The sequence below is a fragment of the Pistacia vera genome, unplaced genomic scaffold (genome assembly GCF_008641045.1).
Source record: "Pistacia vera cultivar Batoury unplaced genomic scaffold, PisVer_v2 Contig1034, whole genome shotgun sequence".
NCBI lineage: Eukaryota > Viridiplantae > Streptophyta > Magnoliopsida > Sapindales > Anacardiaceae > Pistacia > Pistacia vera.
Genome location: NW_022195066.1, coordinates 87,811 through 101,396, shown reverse-complemented (window position 1 = coordinate 101,396; position 13,586 = coordinate 87,811). Strand labels below are relative to the sequence as shown.

Here is a 13,586-nt window from a genome sequence, read left to right as displayed (position 1 = left end):
TTTCAAGTTTTAAAAAGATAATATATAACTCATGAAAGAGAGTAATTATATTCTAAATTAAATTCCCAAATATAATTATGATGAATATCATAAATAAGAGATTTTTGGAATGATAACACAATGATTTATTTTGTAAATATAATTTTTACAATGTCTTCTTTCAATAGAATCACTTTTGAATTTATTAAACATCTCATATTTCGATCATGATCAGGTGGAGAGTCCTATTAATTTAATAGAGAAGGGTAGCTTAGTGGCTAACCTACGTACAAACAAGCTTTCATTAATGTACTAATAAGGATATTCAACTTTAAATAAGTTTTTATCATATATAGGAGAGATCTCGCCCTGTTGAAACTTGAGCTTGATCTAGATTTACACACCAACAGATGATACAAGAAGAAATATTATTTAGAAGCACAACTTTTGGAGTTAACCAAGGTAGCAACAAACTCATCAATATTTTTATCGGAACTACCACCTTCACCCATGGCTTTTCTGGCCAATTTCTTCCACTTAGCTGCATTCTTTTTTATTTCTTTCCCTTTCTCACCCTCCAATATTTCCAATATGGAATCTTGTATTGCTTTTTGTTTCACAATTCCTTTCTCATCAGCCGGAGCTTTAAGCCCCATTTTCCACACATCCATAATATACTTAGCATTAGTGCTTTGGTCAGTCCAACAAGGCATTGCCACCATTGGAACTCCCAAACTCAGAGCCTCCAATGTAGAATTCCATCCACAATGTGTAACAAAACACCCAATTGCTTCATGTGCCAAAACATCTAATTGAGGACACCAACTCAGCACCAGCCCCTTCTCGGCTGTCTCCTCCACAAAATTTTTAGGAAGTTTAGCCTCTTCGAACTCCCTCACCACCCACAAGAAGTGTTTGTCACTTGCTTTAAGACCCCAAGCCAGTTCTTCCATTTGCTCAGCTCCTAGCGCCGCCAAGCTACCGAAAGACACATAAACAACCGATCCTTTTGGTCGATCATTTACCCATTTCATGCACACTTCACTATTTGGATTAAAGATGCTAAAACCATAGTCTTTATCATTTTCAAGTTGCTTATCCAAGTACATTGATGGTATAGTTGGTCCAACTGTGCTCAATGAAAACAGCTTAGCAAGCCAATCCACTACCTGAATGAAATGATTCCATAAAAAAATTAATAATATTTGTAACACACCAGCCAAATATTAAGATATTGTTGGATTTTTGTCTCTTATCCACCTCAAAGAGGAGGACTTAGAACACGTCTCTCTTGATTCGGATTTCATCATTCGAAAGAAGCTTTGATTTGTTTCCAATGATAAAATCATGAGTTCGAATCAAGAGGGACACATTCTAAGGTCTACTATGTAAAGTGGATAGGAGATAAATCCACAAAATCTTGACAATGGACTAGAATGTTATCAGTTTTCTAGATCTTGAAACAAAATCATCTTTAAAATTTCAACTAAAAATTATAATTTTGTTAACTACCTCTTTCTCCAACTCGTAAAAAGTGTTGCAAAGAACCCAATTAGCCTCGTGAATATTGCCAAATTGAGAAGTGACTACCATAGGAAAAATAGCAGGATAGGACTCCATATCGTAAACAAAAGAAGGCGTATCATGAGGCTTAAGTGGAGGCAATCCAGGCAGTAAAATTTCATGGTCGTTAAGTGGCAATTTGAGCAAACCCCTTTGCACATGGTAGTATATACTATCGACGGCACAAGATTGAGTGAGAAAGGAAGCTGCAAACAAGCCAAATTTCTTTGCAACATGAAGAGCCCAAGGCAAAAATGAATCATATACAATGCAATCGATTGGACAAATTGAATCTAAGCCGTTCATCTTCTCGACAAGCTCAGAAAGGGTCTGTGGACCGACCTCCCAAAAACGCTCCAAGTAGGCAGAAATGCTTTCTGCTTGATTAATACCGCCGTCATCATAGCCGTCGGAGATCGTCTCGAGCGCAATGGAGGTGGAGGAGGAAGCTGTATGAAGGGTTTTGACGATGAAACGAGTAGTGACTAGTGTGAACTTAATTCCTCTTTGCTCTAAGCGTTTAGAAAATTGGAGAAGAGGGTTTATGTGGCCTTGGGCTGGATACGATAAGATCAAACAGTGAGCTTTACAGGAGGGTTTCTTTGCGTTCTCCATTCTTGTTAATTTTAGAAGAAACTAATGAAGTAATCCTACAGACAATTTGGTGTTATAAATAAATGCATATCGATCACATGGTGTAAGGACCTTCAGATATGTAGTCATGAATCAAGACTAGTTGTTGGTAAGTCAAAGTATAGTAGGTCTCTTCATATCATAATGGTGGGAGGTGCTTAGAAATTTAACCATTAGAAAAGATGTCGAAGGATTGTGATTAGGTTTCATTTGTGAAAATGAAGTTTTGTTTTGTTTTTTTTTTTTGTGTGTGTCTCCTATAGCTTTTATAAACTACTATTAAATTTTAATGTTATAATATTATAAAAAAACATGCATTTTTATGATGCTTCAAAAGATGATAGTTCTATTTTTAGCAACATGCATCCACTACACCCTTTTTTCATACAAAAACTAAGATTGTATGGTGTGAGATCTAATCAGCTAGACTATCTATTTGGAGACTAAAAGATTATATTATTTTAAAATTGCATGATTTGCTATAGATATATAACTCCAATCATTCAGATGAAAGAGATAGTCACTATATTAGTGTTTTTTTTACCAGGTGGCCCATAATTTTCATGGTGAAATATGTCATATCTGTTTAGAGTATGCTAACAAATATTCATTTGAGTCACTGAATATTATAGTAAATTTGAGATGATGATGACGATATTGGTATTACTTCATGGACCTGCAAATTAAAGTTTTATATAAACTGACACAAAGGACAACAAAAGGTTCCCTGACATATGCATGTGGCACAGTTAAGCAATTGTATTACGATTAACGTTTAACACGAGTGAGATTTGAGAAAAATAAATAAATTTATGGACAGATTTGGTGATAAAATAGTTTAATACTAAGCTGGTTTGATAGAATTGAAAGCAAGGAAAATGAATAATTGATAGGAGATGTTTAACTACAAGAAATTATTGATGGAATAGAATATGTATTGGTTGGATTTTTGTTAAGATTGTTAATAAAAACTTCATTGGCCCTTTTTAAGGTTTCGATCAAATCAATCCATTTGTATTGTTTGAAAACTGACCCACAATTTTATCATCACATTCTCCCATGAAGTATTTATTTAGTAGAAAGGAAACAGCCGCCAAATTGGGAGCAAGTTGCGTGGAGGACACGTTAGTCCAATTGCATGAGACAGGACACTTGGCACCAAGTTAATTAATTATAAAAGTAGTTGAAATGTTAATTAAGTTTATCGGAGCAACATTCGACGGCAGGGTTGAAAAAATGGATATTATTAGTTTATTACCCATAAGTCCATTCACTCTCAATGAAGGGTCCAATTCTGCCACAAACATAAAGGCCTTGTGCTTGAACTTCCTTGATGAATTTGACCACTACCACTGAAATCATACTATAGTATATATTAAATTAAATTAGTTGAAAGAGAAACAGGGGAGTTGATGGGTTAATTAATATAAAATCTAACCTCAACAGGTTGGGGCTCGTGAAGGTTCCAAAGCACACAAGTTTGAATGACATACAGTCCTACCTCTTTGGCTTTGCCTATCAATGCTGGCCACATCTACATCCATCAAAATATTTAGAATCAGACTGTTATGCTAAAATATAAAAGGAGTGAAAACAAAATTCATTAGAGCTACCGCAGAAAATTCAATAGAGCTCGTGACAATGTCCATGTGCAAACAGAATTCATAAAACAAAGCTGCTTGTATGTATTGAATTATTCAAAATGAAAATGACAGTGATTATGAGCTAACTTAACTATTCAAGAAAAGAGCCAAAAAAAAAGTTTAGTGGTCTGATCACATTCCTAACAGTATTTTGATAATCCAAACCAACACAAGAAAGACTTGATCCAACCTGAATTTTTGGTTGGTGTTGGTCTTTCAAATACTAGGAAATATCTCACAAACTAACAACTGTTAATCATATCTTAACTCTAAAACAATATTTTTTATATAAAGACGAGCGAATTACATGTTTTTACCTTATGCGTGTTCGTTGAATACGGCCAAAGATTTGGCCATAATTAACAACCAGAAGTTGTAGATCTAGTCGGAAACGACTAGAATAGATCCGGTTGTTTCCGACTAGATCCAGCCAGTCGTACACCATTCTTACGTCGGCTGGCAGTTGGCAATAGTGGCCAGATTCGGCCACCACCTTTGTGTAATTTTTTTAAAGTCCAAAGACATTTATGTCCTAAAATTTTTGTATATAAAGATAAAAATAATCCATGGATATATTTGTAAATTATTTTTAAAATAAGGACATTATTATCCAAAAATTTTAATAGTTAATGGTAAAATTGTAACAAAATAAGATTTCTAAGTAATCCTAAAATACCTAAGAAAATTGCAGTAATCAGATTACCTCCTATAGTACCAACAGTAATTACTACTGGTTTTGAAAGATTATCGAAATCTTATATTAATTGACAACTAAACATGGTAATCAAGTAATATCAGATGACATTACCCCAGTAATAGGAGATTACCCCCAACCAAACACACCCTAAATTGAATGCCTTACCAACTAACGAGGTAATGAAAAATCAAGAAAAGTTCAATCATGAACAATAGGTCTCATCCTATGATTAGGTGAGTTTAAAATGAAATCTTTCATGTGTGTCATCCTATAGTTAGGTGGGCTTTGTATAATAAAATGTGACATCCTATTGTTATATGGGCTTTATATGAGTTCCCTAGAAGCAGTGACAGACTCAGGATTTTTACCAAATGAAGCCTCTGCAGCTCTGATATTGTTTGCTAGTTAACTAGTAAAAACTTTTAAAAAACCATCAAACATTGAGCAAATGAAATAATACAATATCAAGAAGTTGAAAGGAAAAAATGCAACAACACAATACTTTCCTACTTGAATAAGTCTATGAGAAGCAAAATCTTGAGCAAATATGTTGAAAAAAAACATCAAATTCACAAGAAATTTTTTACTTGGAAAAACCTCTTTAATGTGAACAGAGCAAAAAACCATAAATCTAAACACTAAACCCTAAATCTTAACCTAATTTGCTTTCAATTCAAACTTCTCTTACCAAATTGAATCATAATCTAATTATTAATTTTTAATTATGTCAAATCATTATCATTAGTTGGAGGATAGATTTGTGAAAAAAGTATAACATAATCAGTTGAAATTTGTTAAAATAAGGGAAAGATAATGATAATTATTAAGTAGATTGTTAGTTTATAATTATATAAATTATTAATTTTTATTTCTATTAAAAAGGGGTGTAAGTTACAACATGAAATCTTTTATTAGTAGAGAGAATTGATGTCTGTTAAGTAATTAATTGTAGAGAGATATTGACGGAAAGGTAATTATAGATAAAATGACAGTGAGACTAGGTTATAGAATTAAAAATCATGGTTAATAGTTATTTGTATGGTATATTATATAGACTAAATTAGAGAAAAAGTGGGAGGACAGAAATATTAAATTAATAAAGACAGGTAGAACCCCAAAGGATAAGGAGAGATTCTAGGGAAGACTACTCTATAGAAAAATTGGTTTTTTTTTTTTTTGTTTTTTTTTGTTTTTTTTTTTTAAATTTGAGGATAGGCCTAAGCCTACCCTCAAAGGGCCAAGGTCCACCCCTACCTAGAACTTCTAGAAGCAATCGCCCTTGTGATGTGCAGTCTTAGAAGCAACCATTCGGGATTTGCTTTGACTAACCCAAGAAGCAGACGTTTGGGTTTTGTGTTGAAGAGCCCGAGAGGCAACTATTTGGGTTAAAGCCTTAAAGTCTTTAGTTGTTAAAAAAAAGAAGAGAAAAAAGATAACCCCAATAAAAAAAGATTAACAGCCTTAGACTAGATAATTTTATAACCCCCCAAAATGACCAATAGTATTCACTTTTCATTCCCTAATCTTATATTACTGTCAGATCAAACAAAAGAATATCTAGAATCAAAGACAGATAACTACCCACAGCCCTAATCAAACACAACCTAAAGTTATTGGATCTTGTTTGCAGCATTGGATCTCCTTGACAAAAGTGGTTATATAAAACCCTAGTTAGTAAATACGCCTTTTATACTCATATAAACATATTTTATAAGCGGTCGCTGAATTATTCATGTATAATTGGACTAGCCATATAATTTGCGAATTTTTGTTTGACTCAAATTACTCAAAACTCTCTTTTCTCATCTTCATCCTTGGTTCTTTGACGTCTTTGACAGTTCTCTTCTCTTTGAAGTCTTCGGCAGTTCGACTCCTTTTCAAAACTTCTTTTCTAACTTTCTTCATCTCTTAAATCTTGATCTCTTCTTCTCTTCTCTTTAGTCTTTCTTTTTAACTCTCTTTTTCAAGCTTTAAGCCCAAAAGTAAGACTTCAAGGTACACATTTCTTTTCTTTTCTTTGAATCTCTTATGTTGGTTAATTGCTTGTATTTGTGTTGGCGTGTGAGTAGTAGTAATAAGGGGGCTGATGGATTGATGGATTAGTTATATTGGTAGATTGATGGATTTGTTTAAAACCCGTTTGATGAAATGTTTGTGAGAGTGAAATTACTACGACACATTGCAAAGAGTGAAATTGAAACTGAAAAAAGAAGAAGAAGAGAGATTCCAAATTAAGTAATTAATATGATGAATGTTCACCCTAGTTTACGCAATGTGAACATGATGAATGTTCTTATCTCTGCTCATCCTAAAATGTCAAAGAGTCCTTAAGTCATGCATCTTGAATTATTAAATATCAAAAGATTCTTTGAATTTTTGACTTCTTAATTTAATAACTATTAAAGAATTTCATGTCTATCAACTTCATTAAATAATTTTAGTCAACCAATTTTTTCCAGCTAGCGTACAAACTTGAACAAGACCTGATTAAGCAACTTCTTCATAAATAGCCTTAATCACCGCACCAGTTAGCACAACCAAGAGAAACTTAAAACTATTAAGGAGAGGTGAAAGCATTTGATTGACTAAACTCAAGCCTCATAAGTCATTGACATTTAATAATACTAACTAGAATACAAGTTAGGCTTATGATAGGTTGAATTTTCATCCAAGGCTACTAATAAATTATAATTGAAGCTTCTTTGTAAAAACTGCTTGGTCAATGACTGATATTAATACAAAGGAGTATAAGGTTCCAATCGAGAAGAATAACCATAAAAGTTTCAGCTTAGAAACCAAGCAAACCAGTCTTCATCATCAATTCAAAATAACTAAATCCATATCTTTTAACAAAACTTCTTGAACTTGCTGAAGTTTGTGGCCATCCAAATCTCATACGTAGAAGTGGGATTAATTCGAGTTACAAACTGAGTTACTTAAATTGCTTCAATAACAAGTCATCCTCGTAAGTTTTTAAAAAAAATTGTATATCTTTTTTATACATTGCTTCTCTCTTTGTATTTAAGAAAACTTTTTATATTATTTAGAGAAATATGGTGGGATTACAATGGGGATGATCTTCCTGTACTCAAGAAGTATGCCATTCGAATTTTGAGTCAATCTTGTAGCGTTTCATCATGTGAGAGAAATTGGAGTGTTTTTGAAGCCCCTCAAACAAAAAAAAGGAATAGGTTGTCACATGAAATGCTAGACACCTTGTGTATGTGAGGATGAACACGATGATGATGGATAAGTTCACTTCCACAATGAGTCGCGACTTAGAACCTATAGATCTTGAAAAATTGGGAGAGCTTCCAAACTATGAATATGAAGAAATTCATATGGACGAAGATTCTAATTCTACACCGACGGTTGAGGGTTACATAGATGGCTTGATAGATAATGATGACATTTCTTGGTTGGATGATACTTTTTTTTGAGTTGTTATTGTTGGTTATGTACTTTGTAAGTTTTTGTTATAAACTATAATTTGAATCTTGGTTGTATTATTTGTGTATTTTATTTGTTTGGAGTTCTAATTCGACTTTGAATTTTGGTTTTGTTATGTGTTTGGTTTGACACTATAATTGAATCTTGGCTATATATTGTGTTTAAGTCTTGAGACTATAATTTGAATCTCAGTTATATATTGGGTATTTGTGTTATATTATTAGGTCTAATTGTTATTAGTTAATTGAATATTTTGCATTTGAAATGCTATATTGATTTTAACCAGGTGCTCAATGAAAAGTGTTAAAACCAGGATTGATATTGTCATATTTTTCAAAATGTATTATTGACAATGCGTTGTATTAAATCCGTATCATATTTTTCCCGTATCTGAATTTTATGGCTGAATTTTTACAAACGTATTTTTCACGCTTTGTCGTATCATACCCGTAAAATTCCCGTACCATTTTTTTGCTATATCCGTATTTACTAATTAGGTATAAAACTACAAACCCGACTCATATTTTATTCATGTAGCAGGCACATCTCATATATGTATTCTTCTTTCCATATACATGTGCCCATGCAGTAGGAAGCTCCCTTTTATAGATTTACCAATAACCTTATAAAAAGATGGTGAATTAACTAGATTATTTAAGAGAATAAATATGAACATAGTGGAAGAATAAAAGGGAATAACTTTCATGAAAATAATGTTTTTAAGTATTGGAGAGATGAACGGTTGTATTATGCATTGATATAATTGACATCTAATAATTAATAATATATGTGTTAAGGAGTAAGGACTATAATAATCCGAAAAAACCAAACTTGATATTGAATAGTACGACTAACAATTATATTTTAATATTTAATTATAGTAGTTGGGACAGGATGGTTGGGGTATCACTCTCACCTTCAAATTTTCTGTATTCTAATATAAATATTTGCCTGAGTTCATGCACTTAGGTTAATTATAAAAACGCATATAAATATTTATATTATTAATTAATATTCTGAACATAAATTATGGAATGAAGTAAACAAAACAACTTTGAAAACGTATTCTAATATAAATATTTGCCTGAGTTCATGCACTTAGGTTAATTATAAAAACGCATATAAATATTTATATTATTAATTAATATTCTGAACATAAATTATGGAATGAAGTAAACAAAACAACTTTGAAAACGAAGGTAAAAGTCGGTATTTTCTGTATCGTTGTACAAATATTTTCACACATTTTAAAAATGTTCTAATGTAATTTTTGAGTAAGAATATACCAAATTTTTAGTAATGAGATCATATTTTTCCAAGTAACTTCTTGTCTCTTTTAAGTAAAATTTTTGAGATTATAAGTAGATTAGTGTAGACGGTAAAATCTACGGTTACGGAATGGGGGGTATGATCCCATGAGGTTGAGGCCATCATCAATCCGCTGTAGCTACACATACAAGAAAACAAGCATGAAGCGAACAGAGAACACCAGAGTGGTGTTTGCCATAGGCACTCTGACACTCAAGTTAGCAAGGCTGAATGAGGCTAATTTAGTGAGGGTTAGGGATAGAGAAGGTTACCAGAAGATTAGTCGGAGACTATAACTACGGTCGTGATGTAAAGCTCTTAAGAGTGGGAACTATGGGTTTAGAAGCTGGTATGATGTCCCATGAACTGTGAGAGGGCTAGCCTTTGTTTAAATAACAGCTGTAGGATCTTCGAGTTCTAGTAGGACTAAGAGTCCTTTGGAGGTTGAGGTTTAGTGAATAGGAAGACCTTTGATTCCCTTATCGTAGTAGGAGAGGGAGTCCTAGTTGGTTTAAGATACAGATCTTAGACGAATTAGGATAGTAATGGATCTCTTCAATAGAATCTAAATAGTACCGGAATAAGAAGTAGGCAACCTTGGGGTCTAAGTAAACCCTAGGTCCAATAGGTGATCTTAGATCAAAGGGCATGGGCCCAGACAAGTTAATGATGAGGCCTAAACGAATCGGGACCTTTGTTGATTAGGCTTAAGCAATTTGCAACAGGGTGGGTGTACTGAGCAGACATAATATGCAAACTCTGTTGCGAGCCCAATCTGAATTGGGCCATGGCTCCGAGCTTTGTTGAAGGTGTCTTCGTCTTTGGGCCTATTGGGACCGAGGACATTTTTTGGCCCTAACAGTTTGCCCCCCACTCTTTAAGTTAAGAAGTGCTTAGCTTAGAGAGTAGATGTTGCGTGAAGGTGTGCTTGGTCGTCCTTTGTGACCGACTGGTTGAATATGTGAACGTGCTGCTTCTTTATTCGCAAAACTGAATAGTATAGCTTTTACTATAGGTGATGCACTTGGCATACCAGACCTAGTGGGTGGGTAGAGGTGAAAAACAAACATGCCCTCACTTGGCGTATCTAACCGAGTGAGAAAGAGGAGTTGACCTTGAAGGCCTCACCCAGTGCATCAGACCAAGTGAGGGGGAGAGGCGAATATCCGTGAAGATGCCCTAACTCGATGCATCGAACCAAGTGAGAGGATATGAGGCATATCCTATGAAGGTGTCCTCACTCGATGCATCGAATCGAGTGAGAGGATGTGAGGCACATCCTATGAAGGTGTCCTCGCTCGATGCATCGAACTGAGTGAGAGGATGTGAAGCATACCCTTTGAAGGTGCCCTCACTCAGTGCATTGAACCGAGTGAGAAATGTTATGAGAGCTTGTATCACTCGGTGCATTGAGCCAAATGATGTGTTGCGAACTAGTTCTTTGGAGCTTCCCATTCGGTTGGGCGGACCAAGCGAATGGATATGAAATGTCAAAGGCATTTGATTAAGTAAGTAATGAGATGAATCATCAGCGCTTATTGGAGGTGTGCTTGCCCGATCAGGTTGACCTAATGATGATATTAAGGCAAGTGCAATCGTCATGCTTTCGGGTACATGCGTGCCTGAACTGGTGACACGTATAAGGTCAGGATTTCAACCTGTTTTGGGCGGGAATTTTGAAAGTTGAGTCATTTATGGCAAAACGAGGTTTTGCCATGTGGCCCTGTTTGAAGGGACAATCATTAAATGCCACTCAGAAGCGTCTTTGGGTATTCCATCTTTTTCATTTCAAACATTGAAGAGTTTCTTCGCATGCCTTTCTTAGGGGAGAACTTTCAGCGCTTCAGAGGTTTTCCGACGTTTCTTCATGGTAACCGCTTCTTTTTTATTTATGAGTCTACTGTTGCTTTTAGTTGGTCTCTAGAGTAGTATTCTTGTTGTTTTGAGGAGGTTTCAAATATAGAGAAAAAGAAGAGATTGGGGTCTCCTAGGTTTGCTTGTGAAGGGGATTATTTGATTTTAGAGTGTTTTGTTATGGTTTGTATGTCTAGTTTGAAGGAGTTGCATTTGTGTTTAATTTCTGGAGAAATTTGGAGTGATTTGCTCGAGTTTTGATTTGTTTTTGGTGGGCATGAAGTATGTTGGATTTATTTTTTGAAGTGCTTGGGTTTTTAGCAAAGATAGAAGACAAAGTCAAGTTATGGGGTATTTTGGTTCGGCTCACCTCGGTCGGCTTGACTGGGTCGAGTGCAGCGGTTGAGTGGAGGTTGCAGACAAGGCAAATTGGGGGTTAGGACATTCGATCATCCGGACCGAGGAAGGTGAAACATTGTCACTCGAAGTTCTTGGGTGAGGTCATTCGGTCGTCCTGACAGAGTTCAATTTGTGGGAGTTTATGGTTAAGTCAACAGGTTGAAGTGATAGGCAGTTGGTTGTCTTGGGTGAGTGAGTGTTTTTGACACTGCAGGTTAGACTAGTAGGTTGGAGGTACCAATTTATCGTCCTAACCGAGCCAAGTGGTGGAATTGTGTTCGCCAAAGGGTGGAACACTTAACCTTGTTAGAGATACGGTAGATCACCTTGGTTGAGTCGGGTGAGCTAAGCAAATATATGTTGCAGTCAGAATTGGGCAACTCGAACGGGGTAGAGGTGGAGGTTAGGAATGAGTACGAGAGGGCCCCAACGATGGCAGTAATGCCAGAGGGTGGAGGTGTTCGAGTCAGCATACCATAGGGGGTGAATTTGGCTACTCTTGGGCCAAGTGGTGCTGCTCCGAGTGATGATGATTCAGATGGGCAAGGGACGAGTGGGAAAGACTCTGATGAAGCTAACAGTTCTGAGAGTTTACCTTCTACCAATGGTGGCCACGAGGACGAGCTGAGTCAGCCCAGCAACGGGATACTGAATAAGGACTATCCACTTTTGTTAAAGGAGAACGATGTGTGGCAGATCATAACTATGTACCACATTCCAGAGTCATTTGAGGTTAGGGTGTCTAAATCGTGCGAGAGAGTCGACTGGGAGGCAAAAGGTTGGGTGAGTGTCTATGAGAAGTGGTTCCATGATGGGCTGAGGTTTTCGATACCTCGCCTTGTTTAGGAGGTGCTGAATCATTTTATGATTGCACCGACTCAGATCATGTCGAATGGGTGGAGGCTGCTAATGGCGTTAATGGTCCTCTGCGTACAGAATCAAGTGATGTTTGGACTGCACGAGTTGTTGTATTCCTATTTCCTGAAGGAGAGTGACAAAGATAAGGGTAGATACACTATCACTCTTAGGCATGACTGGACCCATCTTGTGATTGACCTTCAGTCGAGTGATAAGAACTGGAAGGAACACATTTTCTTTTTGATGGGTGAAGCAGTCTCTGGAGAGAAAGGCCAGGGCGAGATCCCGTATACCTGGTAGGCAACTGGTGAGGAACGTAATCTTTACTCATGCTTTGATTACTAAAGTCTTATTTTGTTTTTCCTTTGTAGATCCTGGTCTCACTCGGGCCAGACAGAGTAGGAACGGCTTGGACTTGCAGACTGTAAAGTTTCTTGCCTTTCCCAGGGTGCAGAGAGATTGGCAAGTAGTGTTAAAAGAGGTGAATTTAAGGGCGAGTCACTTGTGGGCTAGAGTTGGGGCAATTTAGCGAGGTATCCCCTTCCCTTCGTTAAAGCAGATTTGGAGTGTGCTGCTCATTTGCTACTATAATCATATTTTGTTTGGTAAGTCGAGCCTAAACCCACTAACTATTAAGGAATTTATGATTACAGTGAGGCTTATGAAGAAGTTAACCATCCTGAGCACGAGTGAGTCTATCGCGAGGCATCGCGAAAAGAGAAAGAGGGACTCTTTGACCAGGGAGGAGAGAAGGGTGGAGGATGTGGTTGTGACTCCACCTAAACAACCAGCTACGACGGGGGCTGGGTCATCCAAGGCAGTGGTCTTGGATAAGCAGATTGAGATGCTTACTTTTAGTATCCCGGCCTTTACATCGACCTATTCGGATATCGCTTCTATGAGCAAGTTGGCCGATTCGTTCTTGTTTCCAGCAAACGAGAGCCGACTGAATCAGATGAGCGCGGTTACGGCCGCTGATTGGGGGGTTTCCCATGCTTTCCAAGTATGAATCAGGCTTTTGTCTTACTATACTCGTAATGACTGAACATTGATCGAATGATTTTATGTAGGCTTTCATAAGTAGCCTGCACCTTAAGAAATCCATCGTGTCGTAGGAGAGGAAAATACAGGACATTTCTAAGTCCAATGCCAATCTGCTACACAAAGAGGCGGCAGCCCAGAAGGCTGAGCGGGAAAGCCAG

At 36.3% G+C, this 13,586-nt stretch overlaps 1 protein-coding gene and 1 long non-coding RNA gene across 2 annotated transcripts; one reads left to right on the top strand and one right to left on the bottom strand.

The window, feature by feature from the left end:
- Nucleotides 1–231: 231 nt before the first annotated feature.
- LOC116124288 (UDP-glycosyltransferase 74G1-like) lies at nucleotides 232–2,215 on the bottom strand. The gene is made up of 2 exons (XM_031409994.1): nucleotides 1,492–2,215; nucleotides 232–1,148 (listed from the first exon to the last, which is right to left on the bottom strand). Exons 1-2 carry the CDS (start codon nucleotides 2,155–2,157, stop codon nucleotides 408–410), a joined length of 1,407 nt encoding a protein of 468 aa, XP_031265854.1. The 5' UTR covers nucleotides 2,158–2,215; the 3' UTR covers nucleotides 232–407.
- A 3,997-nt stretch (nucleotides 2,216–6,212) lies between these two features.
- On the top strand, nucleotides 6,213–7,691 carry LOC116124300. The gene is made up of 2 exons (XR_004127198.1): nucleotides 6,213–6,510; nucleotides 7,563–7,691. It is a non-coding gene; the product is annotated as an uncharacterized LOC116124300 (long non-coding RNA).
- Nucleotides 7,692–13,586: the final 5,895 nt, after the last annotated feature.

What these genes read in the sequence shown, in the direction of transcription:
- LOC116124288 (XM_031409994.1), bottom strand. Translation starts at nt 2,157, where the DNA reads ATGGAGAACGCAAAGAAACCCTCCTGTAAAGCTCACTGTTTGATCTTA. An exon ending in TTTACGAGTTGGAGAAAGAG is followed by an intron (nt 1,149 to 1,491) that starts GTAGTTAACAAA and finishes CATTTCATTCAG; the next exon opens with GTAGTGGATTGGCTTGCTAA.